Source organism: Schistocerca piceifrons, chromosome 11 (assembly GCF_021461385.2).
Source record: "Schistocerca piceifrons isolate TAMUIC-IGC-003096 chromosome 11, iqSchPice1.1, whole genome shotgun sequence".
Taxonomy (NCBI): domain Eukaryota; kingdom Metazoa; phylum Arthropoda; class Insecta; order Orthoptera; family Acrididae; genus Schistocerca; species Schistocerca piceifrons.
Window position 1 is genome coordinate 49,259,516 of NC_060148.1, and position 13,834 is coordinate 49,273,349.

Consider the following 13,834-nt stretch of genomic DNA (forward strand, 5'->3'; position numbering starts at 1 on the left):
CAATCCCTCCAGATCCTTGAGCGTCATGCACACCGCCTCGCCTTCGGTATCCGCCTCCCGTCCCCCACGCGGATCCTCTATGATCTCATTCCTTTCCCCCATCTGCTCCTATTCCTCGAACATATCTGCATCCTCTACACCTCCCGCCGTCTTGAACCTCCTCACCCCCTGGTTGCTCCTCTCCTCTCCCATCCCCACCCCCTGCCACGTCTTCACCGTTGTGTCCCCCCTACCCTCCATCTGTACACCCTCCATCTTCTTTCCCAATGTGGCTTCTGTCAACTCCCCCTCCCAGATGATGCCCTCTCTCCCTCCATTTATCCTTCCTATCAACTCTGATCCTCACTCCCCCTCCTTTCCTCTGTCCTTTCCCTGGGCTCCCTCTTCCCCCCCCCCCCCTTCCGGCCTGTTTTCTCGCCACTACACCTCTCCCTACCTCCCTTCTCCCCCCAGTCCTTTTGTATTCCCCTCCTCTGCCTCCCCCACTCCCTGTCGCGTCTGCCCTCCAGCCCTCTTCTGGGTCCTCATCCTCCATCAACTCCTTTCCCAGTTCCCCTCTTCGCTTTTACTCTCCTTTCCCCTCCTTTTTTCCCATCTTCTGTCCCGTCTCCCCCCACCTGCTCTCGACTGTGGTGTCACATTAGCCAACATTTTTAGTGCAGTGTTCCAGTGACTATTCAGTGTTGTTTGCCTTTATCGTGTTGCGAACAGACACCATGCTGTCGCTCGGTGTGAATTTTATGTCTTTTGCGAACAGAATCCAGGCTGTCGCCGTGTTTTTTAATTGTCTATTGTTTTCCCTGTCTGCTTCATATGTATTTTTCTTAGCATCATCATCCCTCTCTTGTTGTTTTAAGTTACACGATTTCTTTTCGCTCTGTTACTTTCTAAGTCTTCGATTTTATCGCCTGTTTTTTATTATTTGTTCTCTTGATCTTTGTCACAAAATCTGTCGGCTGAAGAGCGGCATACTAAGCTGCTGCCAGCCCGCCCCCTTCGGGGGGAATTGAAATTCAATAAAGAAAAAAAAAAAAAACAACAAATTCCATTCGAGGGTTGGATTCCCTCACTTCTTCGGCGAAGGCTTTCACTGCCTGGGCTACTCTCAGGGTGCATCTTCGACGTGGAAGATCCATTTCCTTGCCGTGTCGTCTGCTTGCTGTCAATACTGCTCGCCGTCCGGTCCTCCTCGCCGCCACCGCCGCCGCCTGCCGGTGCTCCCCGCCGCCGCCCTTCTCGCGCGCCGCCACCATGTCCCAACCCACCAGCACAATCATTTTCACCTCTCCCTCCGCTGCTCCAACCACCATCACATGGAGCTCATCCTCCACCCCACTTCCCGTCCTTCCTTCTCTCCCTGTCCACCCCACCCCTGCGCCACTTTCGGCTGTAACCACCCCCAACTCCTCCTCCCCTATCACTGTCGCCCCATCGACAGCTACTAACTTTCCGCCGCTCTCTGCACCGCCTCCGACGGGCTCCAAGCCAGCATGAATTTCGGCTCGACGTTCCACAGTCTCTGTGACACCCACGCCCCGGCCGTCTGCGTCATCCGCTGCTCAGGGTGGTCCTGCCCCCCGCCATCTCCCCCTGCAACCCATCCCCCTGCCCCCTGTACACCCGGTCATGACCACGAAACCTTCAAAGCGCCCGCATGTTGACCCTTCCCCCGAAGTCTCCTCCAAAAAAACCCCCAATCCCCGTGACCCACCCACCACCATGGACGTGGCCCTGACCCCCGCCCCCACCACGCCTGCCACCCACACCTTTGTCCTCTCCAATCCTGACCCCCAATTCCTTGATGCCCACTCCCTCACCCTCGCCATCTGGAAATACTACCCCAATGGCCCCATCTCCCTTCTGATTCCTCGCAAGGACTCGGTCCTCATTAAATCCCCCAATGATTCCTTCCATACCGATCTCCTCTCCCGCATCCTCTGTATCCAATTTGGCCAACGTGCAACCCTCACATCCTACCACACCCCATCCTCTCCCCGTCAGCCTCAACCTCCCCGACGTCTGCCAACCTTCACCTCTGTGATCACGAAGCTTAGCCCTGTGATCACAGAGGCTGAGGTATTGGCAGAACTCAACTCCCAGCCCGACATTGAAATCCGCTCGGCCCATCGCATCTTCAATGATGCCGGGCCGACTTTTCTCATGCAGGTATTCACATAATCCTCCTGCTCCATTGACCGCCTCCTCACCAAGGGAGCCCTCATCTACGATCGCCGTCATAAGGTGGACCCCTCCTGTTCCCCAGTCCAATCTTACCACTGCCAAAGCTGCCTCACATACAATGACCATGTTACCTCTGCCTGGAATAACCCCCCTACTTGTCCCCACTGCAAAGCTTCCCACTTCCTCAAGAACTGCCCCAACCTCACCTCTCCCCCCTCCTGCAACACCTGTAACAAACCACATCCAACCTTCTCCTAGAAGTGTAAAGCGAAACCTCCTCCACTCACCCCTGAGCTCACCGTCCCTGCTCGTCCTGTTGATGATCCCATCCACCCCAAACACTCGCTCTGCTCTCCGCCTACTGCAGAGAACGTAATCCGTTTCATCACCATTGTGCTCCAAAACATCCACCCCTCAGCGCCCCCACAGCCTTCCCCAGATCGCCCTCAATGTCCGTTCCATCTTCCATCTTATCACCTATGCCACCCACTCCCACAACCAGGCCCACTTCACCTTCACCCCACTCACCACCCTCGTATTGCTCTCGCCTCCCATGGTACAACATTCCTAACATATCCTGTACCACAATATTTGCTCCCTGCCCACCCACATACTCCTCTTCCTCCACACCATCCATCAGCACAACATGGATGCCTTTGTCCTAAATGAAACATTCCTTCAACCATGTATCTCCATCTCCACACCTCCTTACACCCTTCACCGCACCGATATCCCATACCCTCTGGCGCATGGCAGAGTTGCTATAGGCCACCTCAAGCACCTCCCTGTCCGGCCCCAACCTCTCCTTAACAATCCTGCCGAGCATCTCACCCTCAGCCTCTTCTTCCCCACCCTTACTGTCACCTGTGCCACCATTTATGTCCGCCCTCGCATCCCCATCCCGTACGATTTCCGGGCCCACATTGACCGCACCTTCTCCACCTACATGATTGCCACTGACCTCAATATCCACAGTCGTGATCCTGCCAATCTCCAGTGGTGGCATCGGTTTATCACCACCCTCCAGGGAGACCTGGTCACCTCCCCAAGCACACCCGACTCGAACCCAACACCACTCCTTATGTGGTCCTTGCCTCTCCCAACCTCCTTGGGCGCATCACCGCAGATGTCCTTCACCTTATTGGCAGTGACCATGCACCTGTTCTCCTCATTATCTCTAGTGGTCGCAATACCCGCCCCGCTCCTCACCTTGACGTCCCTCCTAAACTTGTCCATGATTACTCCTGTGCCAACTGGGATGCCTACCGGGACTCCATTCCACCCAGGGTGACGGCCACGACCTTGCCCTCCAATCTCCTGATGACATCTCTCGCATTGCCGACTTACTGCACCAGATCTTGTCTGACGCCATCGCCACCCATATCTCCATCTAAGCCATCCACCCTCACCGGCCCACCCTGCCTCCACAGGCCATCCTAATTCGATAGTCCCGCCACCTCTACCGCTCTTTTCTCCTCACTCGTGGCCGGGACACACTTACCCGCTACCGGCAATTACGACAACATATCTGCAACCTGCTTACTGCGAAGAAACGCCATGCCTGCCGCCAGACATGTACACAACTCAACACCATGCTCCCAATAAACTCTTGCAAGTATTGGTCTGCTTTCCACTACCTTACTGGAAACCTCCCCACCCCCCAGTTCCCTCTCCTCCTTGATGACCGTCCCTTTCCTGACAACCTCGGTGCGGCCAACCACTTTGCCTCTCAACTCTCAGATTTTTTTCAATACCAGATGATCCCCAATTTGATTATTCCCTCTTCCCTGACCTCATGGACCGTATGAATACCTCTGTTCCTCCCCCTCCCCTAGCATCCAGTACTTGGGCCACACACCACCATATGAACTTGACACTCCCATCAGTACACAGGACGTCTGCCTCACACTCCGCGCTAAACGCAACACTGCTCCCGGCCACGAGTGAATTACCTGCCGCCACCTCAAACACTGTCCTCCCTCCTTCCTTTCAGTCCTTGCCACCCTCTAAAATATCATCCTTGCCACTGGTTTCTACCCTGACCTGTGCAAAACCTCCTGTATCCTGAAGTTCTCCAAACCCAACAAGCCTCCATCTGATGCCTCTTCCTAACGTCCTATCTGTCTCACATCGGTGTTCAGCAAGCTCTTGGAATCCATCCTTTCCCGGATCATCCATCACCACCTCCGCCAAAACCACCTCCTACCCAACACCCAATGTGGCTTTCGACCTTCCTTCTCTGCCGATGGCCGACTCCTCCACCTCACTCATCTCCTCTCCCTCCAGCTTAACTCCTGTCGCTCCGCCATTTTCGTCTCCCTCGACCTCAAAAAGGCCTACGACCATGTCTGGCATCCTGGTCTCCTGTTTAAACTCCAAACCTACGCCCTTCCTGTCAACTACATCCGTCTGATGGCCTCCTTCCTCTCCTGCCGCCCCTCATATGTTACCACCAATAATGCCAATTCCCACACCTTCTACCCTTCTGCTGGGGTGCCCGAGGGCTCTGTCCTCTCTCCTCTCCTCTACCTCCTGTACATGGCAGATGTGCCCCAACACCCTCTCCAGTACACCTCTTGCAATATGCCGATGACACTGCATTCCTCGCCCTCGCTCCTACCCTCCAACGGTCCCAACGCCTTTTCCAGAATCCACTTGACCTTTTTGCTGCATGGTGTATCCAGTGGCGCCTTCTGTATACGCCTTCTGTCCCCCACGTGGATCCTCTATGACCTCATTCCTTTTCCCCATCTGCTCCTATTCCCCGAACATATCCACCTACTCTACACCTCCCACTGCGTTGATTCCCCTCACCCCCTGATGGCTCCTCTCTTGTCCTGTCCCCACCTCCTGCCACGCCTTCACTGTTGTGTCCCCTCTACCCTCCATCTCTACACCCTTCATCTCCTTTACCAAGGTGGCTTCCATCAACTCCCCCTCCTGGATGATGCCCTCATTCCCTCCATATTTCCCTCCTATCAACTCTGATCCCCTCACCCCCTGGTGGCTCCTCTCTTGTCCTGTCCCCACCTCCTGCCACGCCTTTACTCTTGTGTCCCCTCTACCCTCCATCTCTACACCCTTCATCTCCTTTACCAAGGTGGCTTCCATCAACTCCCCCTCCTGGATGATGCCCTCTTTCCCTCCATATTTCCCTCCTATCAACTCTGATCCTCACCCCCCCCCCCCCCGTCCTTTCCTCAGTCCATTCCCTGGGCTCCTTCCCCCCCTTCCATCCTGTTTTCTCCCAGCCAAACCTCTCCCTACCTCCGTTCTCCCCCCCCCAGCCGAGTCCTTTTGTAATCCCCTCCTCTGCATTCCCCACTGCCTGTCGCATCTGCCCAGCACCCCCCACCCCTCCATTGGCTCCTTTCCCCCCTCCATCCCCTTCGCTTACCCTCTCCATCCCTTCTTTTTATTTTCCCATCATCTGTCCATCATCTGTCTCGGCTGTGGTATGTCACATTTGCCAACTTTATAGTGCAGTGTTCCAGTGAATGTTCAGTGTTATTCGCCTTTCTAGTGTTGCAAAGAGAAACCATGCTGTCGCTGGGTGAGAATTTTAAGTCTTTTGCGAACAGAAACCAGACTGTCGCCATATGTTGTTAATTGTCTGTATTTTTTTACCCGTCTGCTTCGTATATATTTTATTTACGTCATCATCCCTTTGATCTATGTTTTAAGTTCCACGATTTTTTCGTCATGTTACTATTTAAGTCTCTGGTTTTTCGCCTGTTTTTATTATTTATTATCTTCATGTTTTTAAAACAAAGTCTGTAGGAAAAAAAACAAATTCCATCTCTGGCGGTACCTCAAAAGAGTACCGCCCTTCAGTCACGGCATAGCCACTTATCGAAGTGTTAGGTGTTCCAGGACCTGCCAGCCTGCCATCCCAGCAGCCTCTGCGGTCACCTCCCGCCAGCAGCAGCGGAGTGGTGATTCGTCCCCAGGCAGCATTTAGTCCGTCTTTATGAGCTCCTTGTTTTCTTCTTTAGTTTTGTCCAGTCCTGTCCTGTTCTTTTCCTTATTTTCTCGTTGTAATCATGACAACCACCACTACCACCACCACCACCACTACCACCACCACCACCAGCACCGCCATTGTATATACCTCTCCCTCTGCCACCACCACCACAATTACGTGGTGTGCCCAATTGGCCCCCCCTCAATCCATCCCCCAAGCTACTCACCCTATCTTCTCCTTCTCCTGAAGGAGGGTGCCCTTCTGTTCTATCGTTGGTACATGATCGACCCCTCCTATTCCCCTCCTCAGTCCATCTGCTGCCAAAGGTGCCTGCACTACAATGCACACCCAACATCAGGGTGCTGCAAGGACCCCATTTGCCCACGCTGCAAACAGGCGCACTTCCTCAGGCACTGTCGCAACCTCCAGTCCCCTCTCTCCTGCAACACCTGCAACCACCCGCATCCCACCTACTCCCAGAAATGCAAGGCCAACCCCCCCCCCCCGCATACTCCTGAAATAATCGTCCCCATCCGTCCTCTGGACACCCCCACCCCTCCTGGCAACTCCCTCCATCTCCCCCACCCCCACTGCTGAGGACATCATCTGGTTTGTCACAATCGTCCTCCAGAATGTCCACCCGTTACAGCGCCCCCTCACCCACCAGCAGATGTCCCTCGCCACCCAATCCGCCTTCCACCTTAATACTTATGCCACCTATTCCCACAACCAATCCCACTTCACCTTCTCCCACCTCGGCACCCTTGTGTAAATTCCTATCATAGCGCGACAGCACTGTATCTAGTTTAACAACATCCAGTCCCTACCCACCAAGAAGAACCTCCTCATGCACACCCTCACTACCCACAGTGTGCACTCCTTCCTCTTAAACCAAACGTTTCTACAGCCTCAGCATATTGTCCACACTTCTCCCTACCTCCTCAACTGCTCCAATAATTGTCCACCACCGCCAGATCCCTATTCGGCTCCAACCCATCCTTCCCAATCTCACAGAACACCTGATCCTTAGTCTCTTCTTCCCCGGCCTCACTGTTACCTGCGCCACCATCCATGTCTACCCTAACGCCCCTATTCCTTTTGACTTCCTTTCCTACATCGACTGCACCTTCTCCTTCTACGTAATCGCCGCTGACCTCAACATTCATAGTTGTTCCGCCTAACCTCCTTGGCTGCATAGCAGTTGATGTCCTGGACCCCATTGGTCTGTCCTCCTCACCGTTTCAGACGGTCGTCACCCCCGCCCTGACCCTCGTAATGACCCTCCCCCAAAGTATGTCGATGATTATTCCAATTCCCCTTTACTCCCACTGGCCGTCCTTCCCCTCCGTGAATGCCGACGTCTCTACCATGCCTACATTCACACGTGTGACCTGGACACACTACAACGCCACTGGCAACTACAAAGACACGTCCAAAACTGGCTCAAGGCTAAGAATCGCCGCGTCTGGCGACAGAAATGCGCCTGTCATAATGTTACACTTCCTATCAACTCATCCAAGTACTGGTCTGCCTCCCCCCCCCCCTCCTGTACCATCCTCTCCCTCATCATGACCAACATTTCCCTTACAACCTTAGTAAGGCCAATCACTTTGCCTCCTACCTGTCCAATCCCTTTACCCTCCCTTACGATCCCCAGTTCGATTACTCCCTCTTCCCAGATGTCCACGATCGAACTGACACCTATGTCCTCCATTCGCCCCTGGTTTCCAGTACTTGGACAACATTACACCCAACAAACTCAATGCCCACATCACTACTCAGGATTTCATCACTACACTCTGCACGAAACACGACACCACTCCCGGTCACGATCATGTTATCTATCGCCACCTCCGTGAAGCTCCCACCTCCTTTCTCTCCACCCTAGCCAGACCTCCCCTTATCCTGATGTTCCTCAAACCCGACAAATCGCCATCCGCTGTCACCTCCTACCATCCCATCAGCCTTACCTCAGTCTTTAGCAAGGTCCTGGAATCCATCCTTAGCCGACACAACCACCAGCATCTCCGCCATCGCAGCGTCCTTTCTGTTACCCAAGTGTGGCTTTCGACCATCCTTCTCTACTGACGACCTTCTCATTCACCTCACTCATATCCTCTCTGAACAGCTCATTTCCTGTCACTCCTCCACTTCCTCTCCCTCGACCTGGAACGCGCCTACGACGGTGTGTAGCAGTCTGGTCTCCTCTTTCAGTTCCAAATCTTTGCACTTTCTATCAACTACGTCTGTCTGATTGGGTCCTATCTTTCCCAACGTCCTTCCTATGTCACCATCCATAACACGGATTCCTACACCTTCTACCCCTCCGCCGCTGGGCCCAAGGTTCTATCCTCTCCCCTCTTCTATACCTTTTGTATACGGCGGATATGCCGCCACCTTCACCCCCATCCACCTTCTCCAGTACTTCGATGAAACAGCCTCTCTTTCCCTCACCCCCACCCTGCAACGCTCCCAACACTTTCTCCAATCGCATCTTGACTGGTTGACCGTTTGGTGTAACCAGTGTTGCTCAAGGTCTATCCTTCCAAAACCCAGGTGATCATTGTAGGCAAAACCACCACTTCCTTCAGTCTCCTAGACTTCTAACTCACCATTTATCGCCGTCGTATCGTCCTCACCCCCACCATGAAGTACCTTGGCGTCACCCTTGACCATCACCTCTCCTGGACCCCCATCTCTGGACAATCCATGCCAAAGAACGCTCTCGACTCTGTCTCCTCAATCTCCTTCCTGGCCGCATTCTCCACACCTATAAATCCCTTATCTGCCCTATCCTCTGCTACACTCATCCCACCTGGATCTCTGTCCCTCCTACCTTTTACAAATCCCTTCAAATTCTAGAACGCCATGAGCACCACCTCGCCTATCGCATCCGTCTCCCGTCCCCCACGCGGATCCTATATTATCTTATTCTGATCCCGCACCTCCTTCTCTTCCTCGAATGGATATGGATCCTCTACATCTCCTGCAAACTTGATCCCCCTCACCCGCTTGTCTCTCCCATCCTCTCCCACCCACATCCTGTGTCGCACCTTCATTCCCACATCCTACCTGCACTCAATCTTTCCACTCACCATACCCTCTCTCAAGGTGGCTTCCACCAACTCCCCCTCCCTGATGATGCCCTCATCCCCTCCATCTACCCCTCCTGCCACCTTTGATTCTCCTCTACCACATCCGGTGTTTTTTCCCAATGGCACTCTCTCTTCCTTCTCTCCCTCCTCCTTTCCTTCCTCCCTCCTCCCCCGGGCTTCCCCTACCCCCTTTACTTTCTTTCCTGCACTCCCATCTCCTCTGCCACTGGCATCTATGCACTCCCCTCTCCCTCCTCTCCCCTTTTTCCCCTTTTGGCAGGTTCCCGGACCCGTACACGTATAGTGAACTTTTGCGCACCAGAGATCATCACCTAGTGTTTGTGTGTGCCGTTGTGTTTGTCCTCAAGTGTTCCAGTGTTTAATAGTTTGTGCTCCAAAGTTTGCGTGTGTCATCTGCCATCTCTGCGCATGTCCACGTGTCTCAACATTTTTAATTTGGACTCTGTGCTTGTGAATGGCTCCGTGTGTTTTAATTTTACGTTTGTATATCCACCATGTCTGTTCTGTGATTGTCTTAATTTGTATCATTAGTTCTATCTGTGTCTGAAGAGCGGCGTAGTATGCTGTTGGTGGCCTACCTGTATAAGGTGTGAAATTAACAATAAAGGGGAAAAAAGCAAATTCATTCCAGGCCCTATAAATCCCTCCAAATCCTCGAACACCATGTGCTCCGCCTCACCTTCCGCATCCACTTTCCATCCATCACGCGCATCCCTCACCCCCTTTCCCCACCTCCTCCTTCTCTTGAACACATCTGTACACTGTATATTGTCCGCCGCGTTGATCCCCCTCACCCCCTGGTATCTCCCTTGCTCTCCACCCCCAATCCGTTGCCGCATGTTTACCGTTGTGTCCCACCCTCTCTCCATCTCCACACCCTCCGCCTCCTTGCCCAACGCAACTTCCACCATCTACCCCTGCCAGATGATGCGCTTTGCCCTCACAACTACCCTTCCCACCAACTCTAACCCCATCTTCCTGCCTCTTCTTCAGGGGTCCCTCTCCTCCCCCTCCCTTCTCCAGAGCGGCTTCCCCATCCTACTCCCCCTCCCTCTCTTGTGCTCCCCTTCAGTGTCTCTGCACTCCCTCCTGCCTTGTCTTCCCGCTTCATCTCCTGCCCCACCAGTCTCCTGCCCGCTGACGCCCCTACTCTTTTCATCCCACCACCTCCCTTGCTGCCCCTTGCTCTCCCCTCCTTCTCCATCCTCTCTGGCCTCTCCCTCAGCAGCTCCCGCGTGGTAGTTTTAATCTTCATGGTGTGTGCTCCAAGTAGGTTTTAAGTGCGTTATTCTGGAGGGTTTTTAATACTGTGGCCGACTTTTAATCTGTGCGCGTGCCTTACGTGTCTTCTTTGTGTTTTTTAACCTTATGTCGACTTTTTTAATTGTCACCCCATGAACATCTCCATGTCAGTATCTTTTTACCTCCATTATCTCCCCTTGCTCTGTTTTAAGTTCCCCATTTTATCGCCTTATGTGTGTAACATTTTATTCTTGTCATAGTTGTCATGTCACTCGGCAGAAGAGCAGTGGATTGTGCCGCTGACAGGCCTTCCCTGCCCATATAGGACATTGGAATGAAAAAACAATAAAGAAACCACTCCGTCTTCAGGCCACCCATCCTGCTGCCAACCACGCCCGACAGCGCTTAACTCCTGTCATCTCACGGGAACCAGTGCATCCACTGCGGCAACGCCGTTCCCACAGTAAAGAAACAAAGCAACAAATTCCTATACATGAAACCATTAAATGTTTACGAAATTTTGGAGGGCTTCTGCTGTGTTGTGCGAGCTGTCAAATAGTTCGTGAATGTTAGATTTTGGGGTGCCAGTTACAGTAACACGTATGCAATTACCCATTCTTGTTTATTTTTCGAATGCACTACAAAACTCATCCCTTCCCTCCAGCTACCATGCATGGAGAACTGCATCACGCCAGTACATGGTCTGAAGACGACAACGACAACAACAACAACGGTCGTTTTGAAGATGGTTGCAGATGCATATGTTATTTCTGGTTGTGTAACTGTTCTACAATGTTTTAAATTTACAACTACAGACAGGCTTTTTTGTTGTATGTGTTTTTGCTAATCTCATTTTCCTTGATGGGGTTTTTATTCTACTTTGTCATGTTTGTTTCGCATTTTGATTTCCAGTTATAATGTCACCTAAATATTTAAATTGATCAACGATTTTGATTTCCTGTTCTTCCACTGAAATTTTGTGGATCAGCTGTCATAATTTGTTTTTTCAAATGATATTCTGAGGGTGACTTTCTGTGATATTTCTTAGAGGTGTAAATAGTTTAGTGGTTTCTTGAACATTCGTGATTAGGAGAGTAAGATCTGCAGCAAATCCCAAGCAGTTTCAACTTTTACCATTTGTCAAACTTCCAGTTCTTATATTCTTTGCCTTACCTTGTACCATTCGGTCATTACATATTCCAGTGCACAGTCGAACACTAATGGTGATAGGCATTCACCTTGTCTTAAACCTCGTTTTATGAAGAATGGTTGAGAAATTTTTTCTCTAAGCTTTACTTTCAAATTCACGTTGTTTGGAGTAAGTTCTGCTAGATTCATTAATTGCATCAGAATTCGGAGTAACACAGGCGCTGGAGTATTGTAAGAGGGGAAGATGTCATCCTGGCGGTGCAAAACTAGTGGCTTAGGAAGTGGAAATGAAAAATCACATCAACTCATTTCCAGTCCAGAAAGCACATTACGCCAATGAAGAACAGAATTATCTGGACCATAAACGTGTGAAGATTATGTGGCTGATGTACAAAACTTTTGAACTCCATATTCAAGTTGATTATCAGTTTTATTTGAAAATTAAGTATGGACATTTTAATTTAAAATTTGGGCAACCACAGGTGTATGCGAGCAGTACATGTGGAGAGCCTCAGATAAATATGAAAAGTCCATCTCTGAATGATGCTGCTAAAAGGCCAGCAAAGCTGAGTTAATAGTGCACAAGAAATTACATCCAGTTACAGCAAAAACTGACTGATTCTACCATTGCAGGCCTATCGTTTGATATAATGCAGAATTTGCAATTACCTCAGATACAAAGACAACTTACATTTCACTTGTGGCAGCTTTCACTAATTTCTTACATCCGCAGAATTACAAAGTGGAACAGCCAGGTTTTTGTCTCTATCATGAAAAGGAATAGCACGAAAAAGCTCTGATGAAGCTTGTTCATTTCTTTTTAATTATATTAATGAAAATGTTGGACAATGTGTTAAAGACATTCACGCATTCTCTGACTGTTGTGGAGGCCAAAATAAAAACCATTCAATGGTGAGGTTTGTTTAATGCTTGTGGCACAGGGAAGGTTTCAGTTTATCAACCATTACTTTCCAACTGGAGGGTAGTCCTACCTTGCACATGATAGGCATATCAACAGACGAAAAGGAAAATTAGAAAGGTTGATAGGATATATGTTCTGAAAGAATATCCAGAATTAATAACTGAATCCCGCACAAAGAGGAATTTTGTAGTGAAAGTATCAAAAACATAAGAGGTTCCAAATTTTAAGGAGTGGTGGCCAAAATTCCATAGAAACACTAATATTTCTGTTCAAAGGAAAGGAAGGGCTTCACACTGAAACTAACAGCTCTTTTATATAACACAATTTGTGCAATTCTGTTGTTCTCAAGACACTCGTGGTGTTGTTAAAGTTAAGCCATTCATTGATGTGGCAGAAGAGCACACATTCCAACTTACTGATCAAACTGCAGTTCTACCAAGCCCTGTAAATCAGGCTCAATTGGGCTCATGTAACGGTAAATGAGAGGAACATGCACCATCTAAGGCGATTTCTACCATTCCTCCCAAAAGAAGACATCATAAAGAACTTCTATTCTAACATATACAATTGGCCATATGTCAAAGAATCAACCACGAGTGGAGTATAATACGAAAGACAATGGGAATTAGCCATACTATACTTGATTTTTGCCCATATTACAATAAACTGAGTTACGTATAGATTTATGTACATTTATTGCACTGTATTCAAGAAGGCCATATGTTCACTTAATAAATGTTAACAGAACGCCAAGAAAGTATATTAGGTTTACCAGCAGAGCATTTGCATTCACCCCTCCATAGAATAATGCTAGTGTTCACTGCAATTAGTCTGTGTTTGCTCCGCTATACAGGCACTGCAAAGCAGACGGCGACAGATGGAGGTGAAAGGCTCGTCATGTTTTTCCCGGAGCGCACCGCGCTGACATCTGTTGGCGACGCCAAGCAACAGGGTATTCAACCGCCGGCCGATTATTCGATTTCGAAATAGGAAGCTTAACAGGAAATGGTTGGAAATAACAAATACCTCCTTATCTACTGCAATTGAATATATTTTGTATCTTAACAAAGATGGCAAGCTCATCCGTGTCTCTTTTTTATTTACAAAGACAAGTTTTCATACTCAGCAATATTTATGATGACATGTTGTTTAAAACTGAGAAAGTAAGAATGTTGGGTCCATCTGGAGGGTTGGATCCCCTCCTTCGTAAGCGTCAGATTGCAAAGCCTGGGCTACTCTCAGGGTGGAATCTCCGTCTTC

At 50.2% G+C, this 13,834-nt stretch overlaps 1 protein-coding gene across 1 annotated transcript in view; it reads left to right on the forward strand.

Moving 5' to 3' along the window:
- LOC124719659 (putative sodium-dependent multivitamin transporter) overlaps positions 1 to 13,834 on the forward strand; it is a 176,930-nt gene that overhangs the window by 23,738 nt on the left and 139,358 nt on the right. Inside the window, exon 2 of the mRNA XM_047244871.1 lies at positions 13,428 to 13,526. Within this exon, the coding sequence (XP_047100827.1) occupies positions 13,428 to 13,526 (99 nt within the window). The remainder of the gene's footprint in view (positions 1 to 13,427; positions 13,527 to 13,834) is intronic.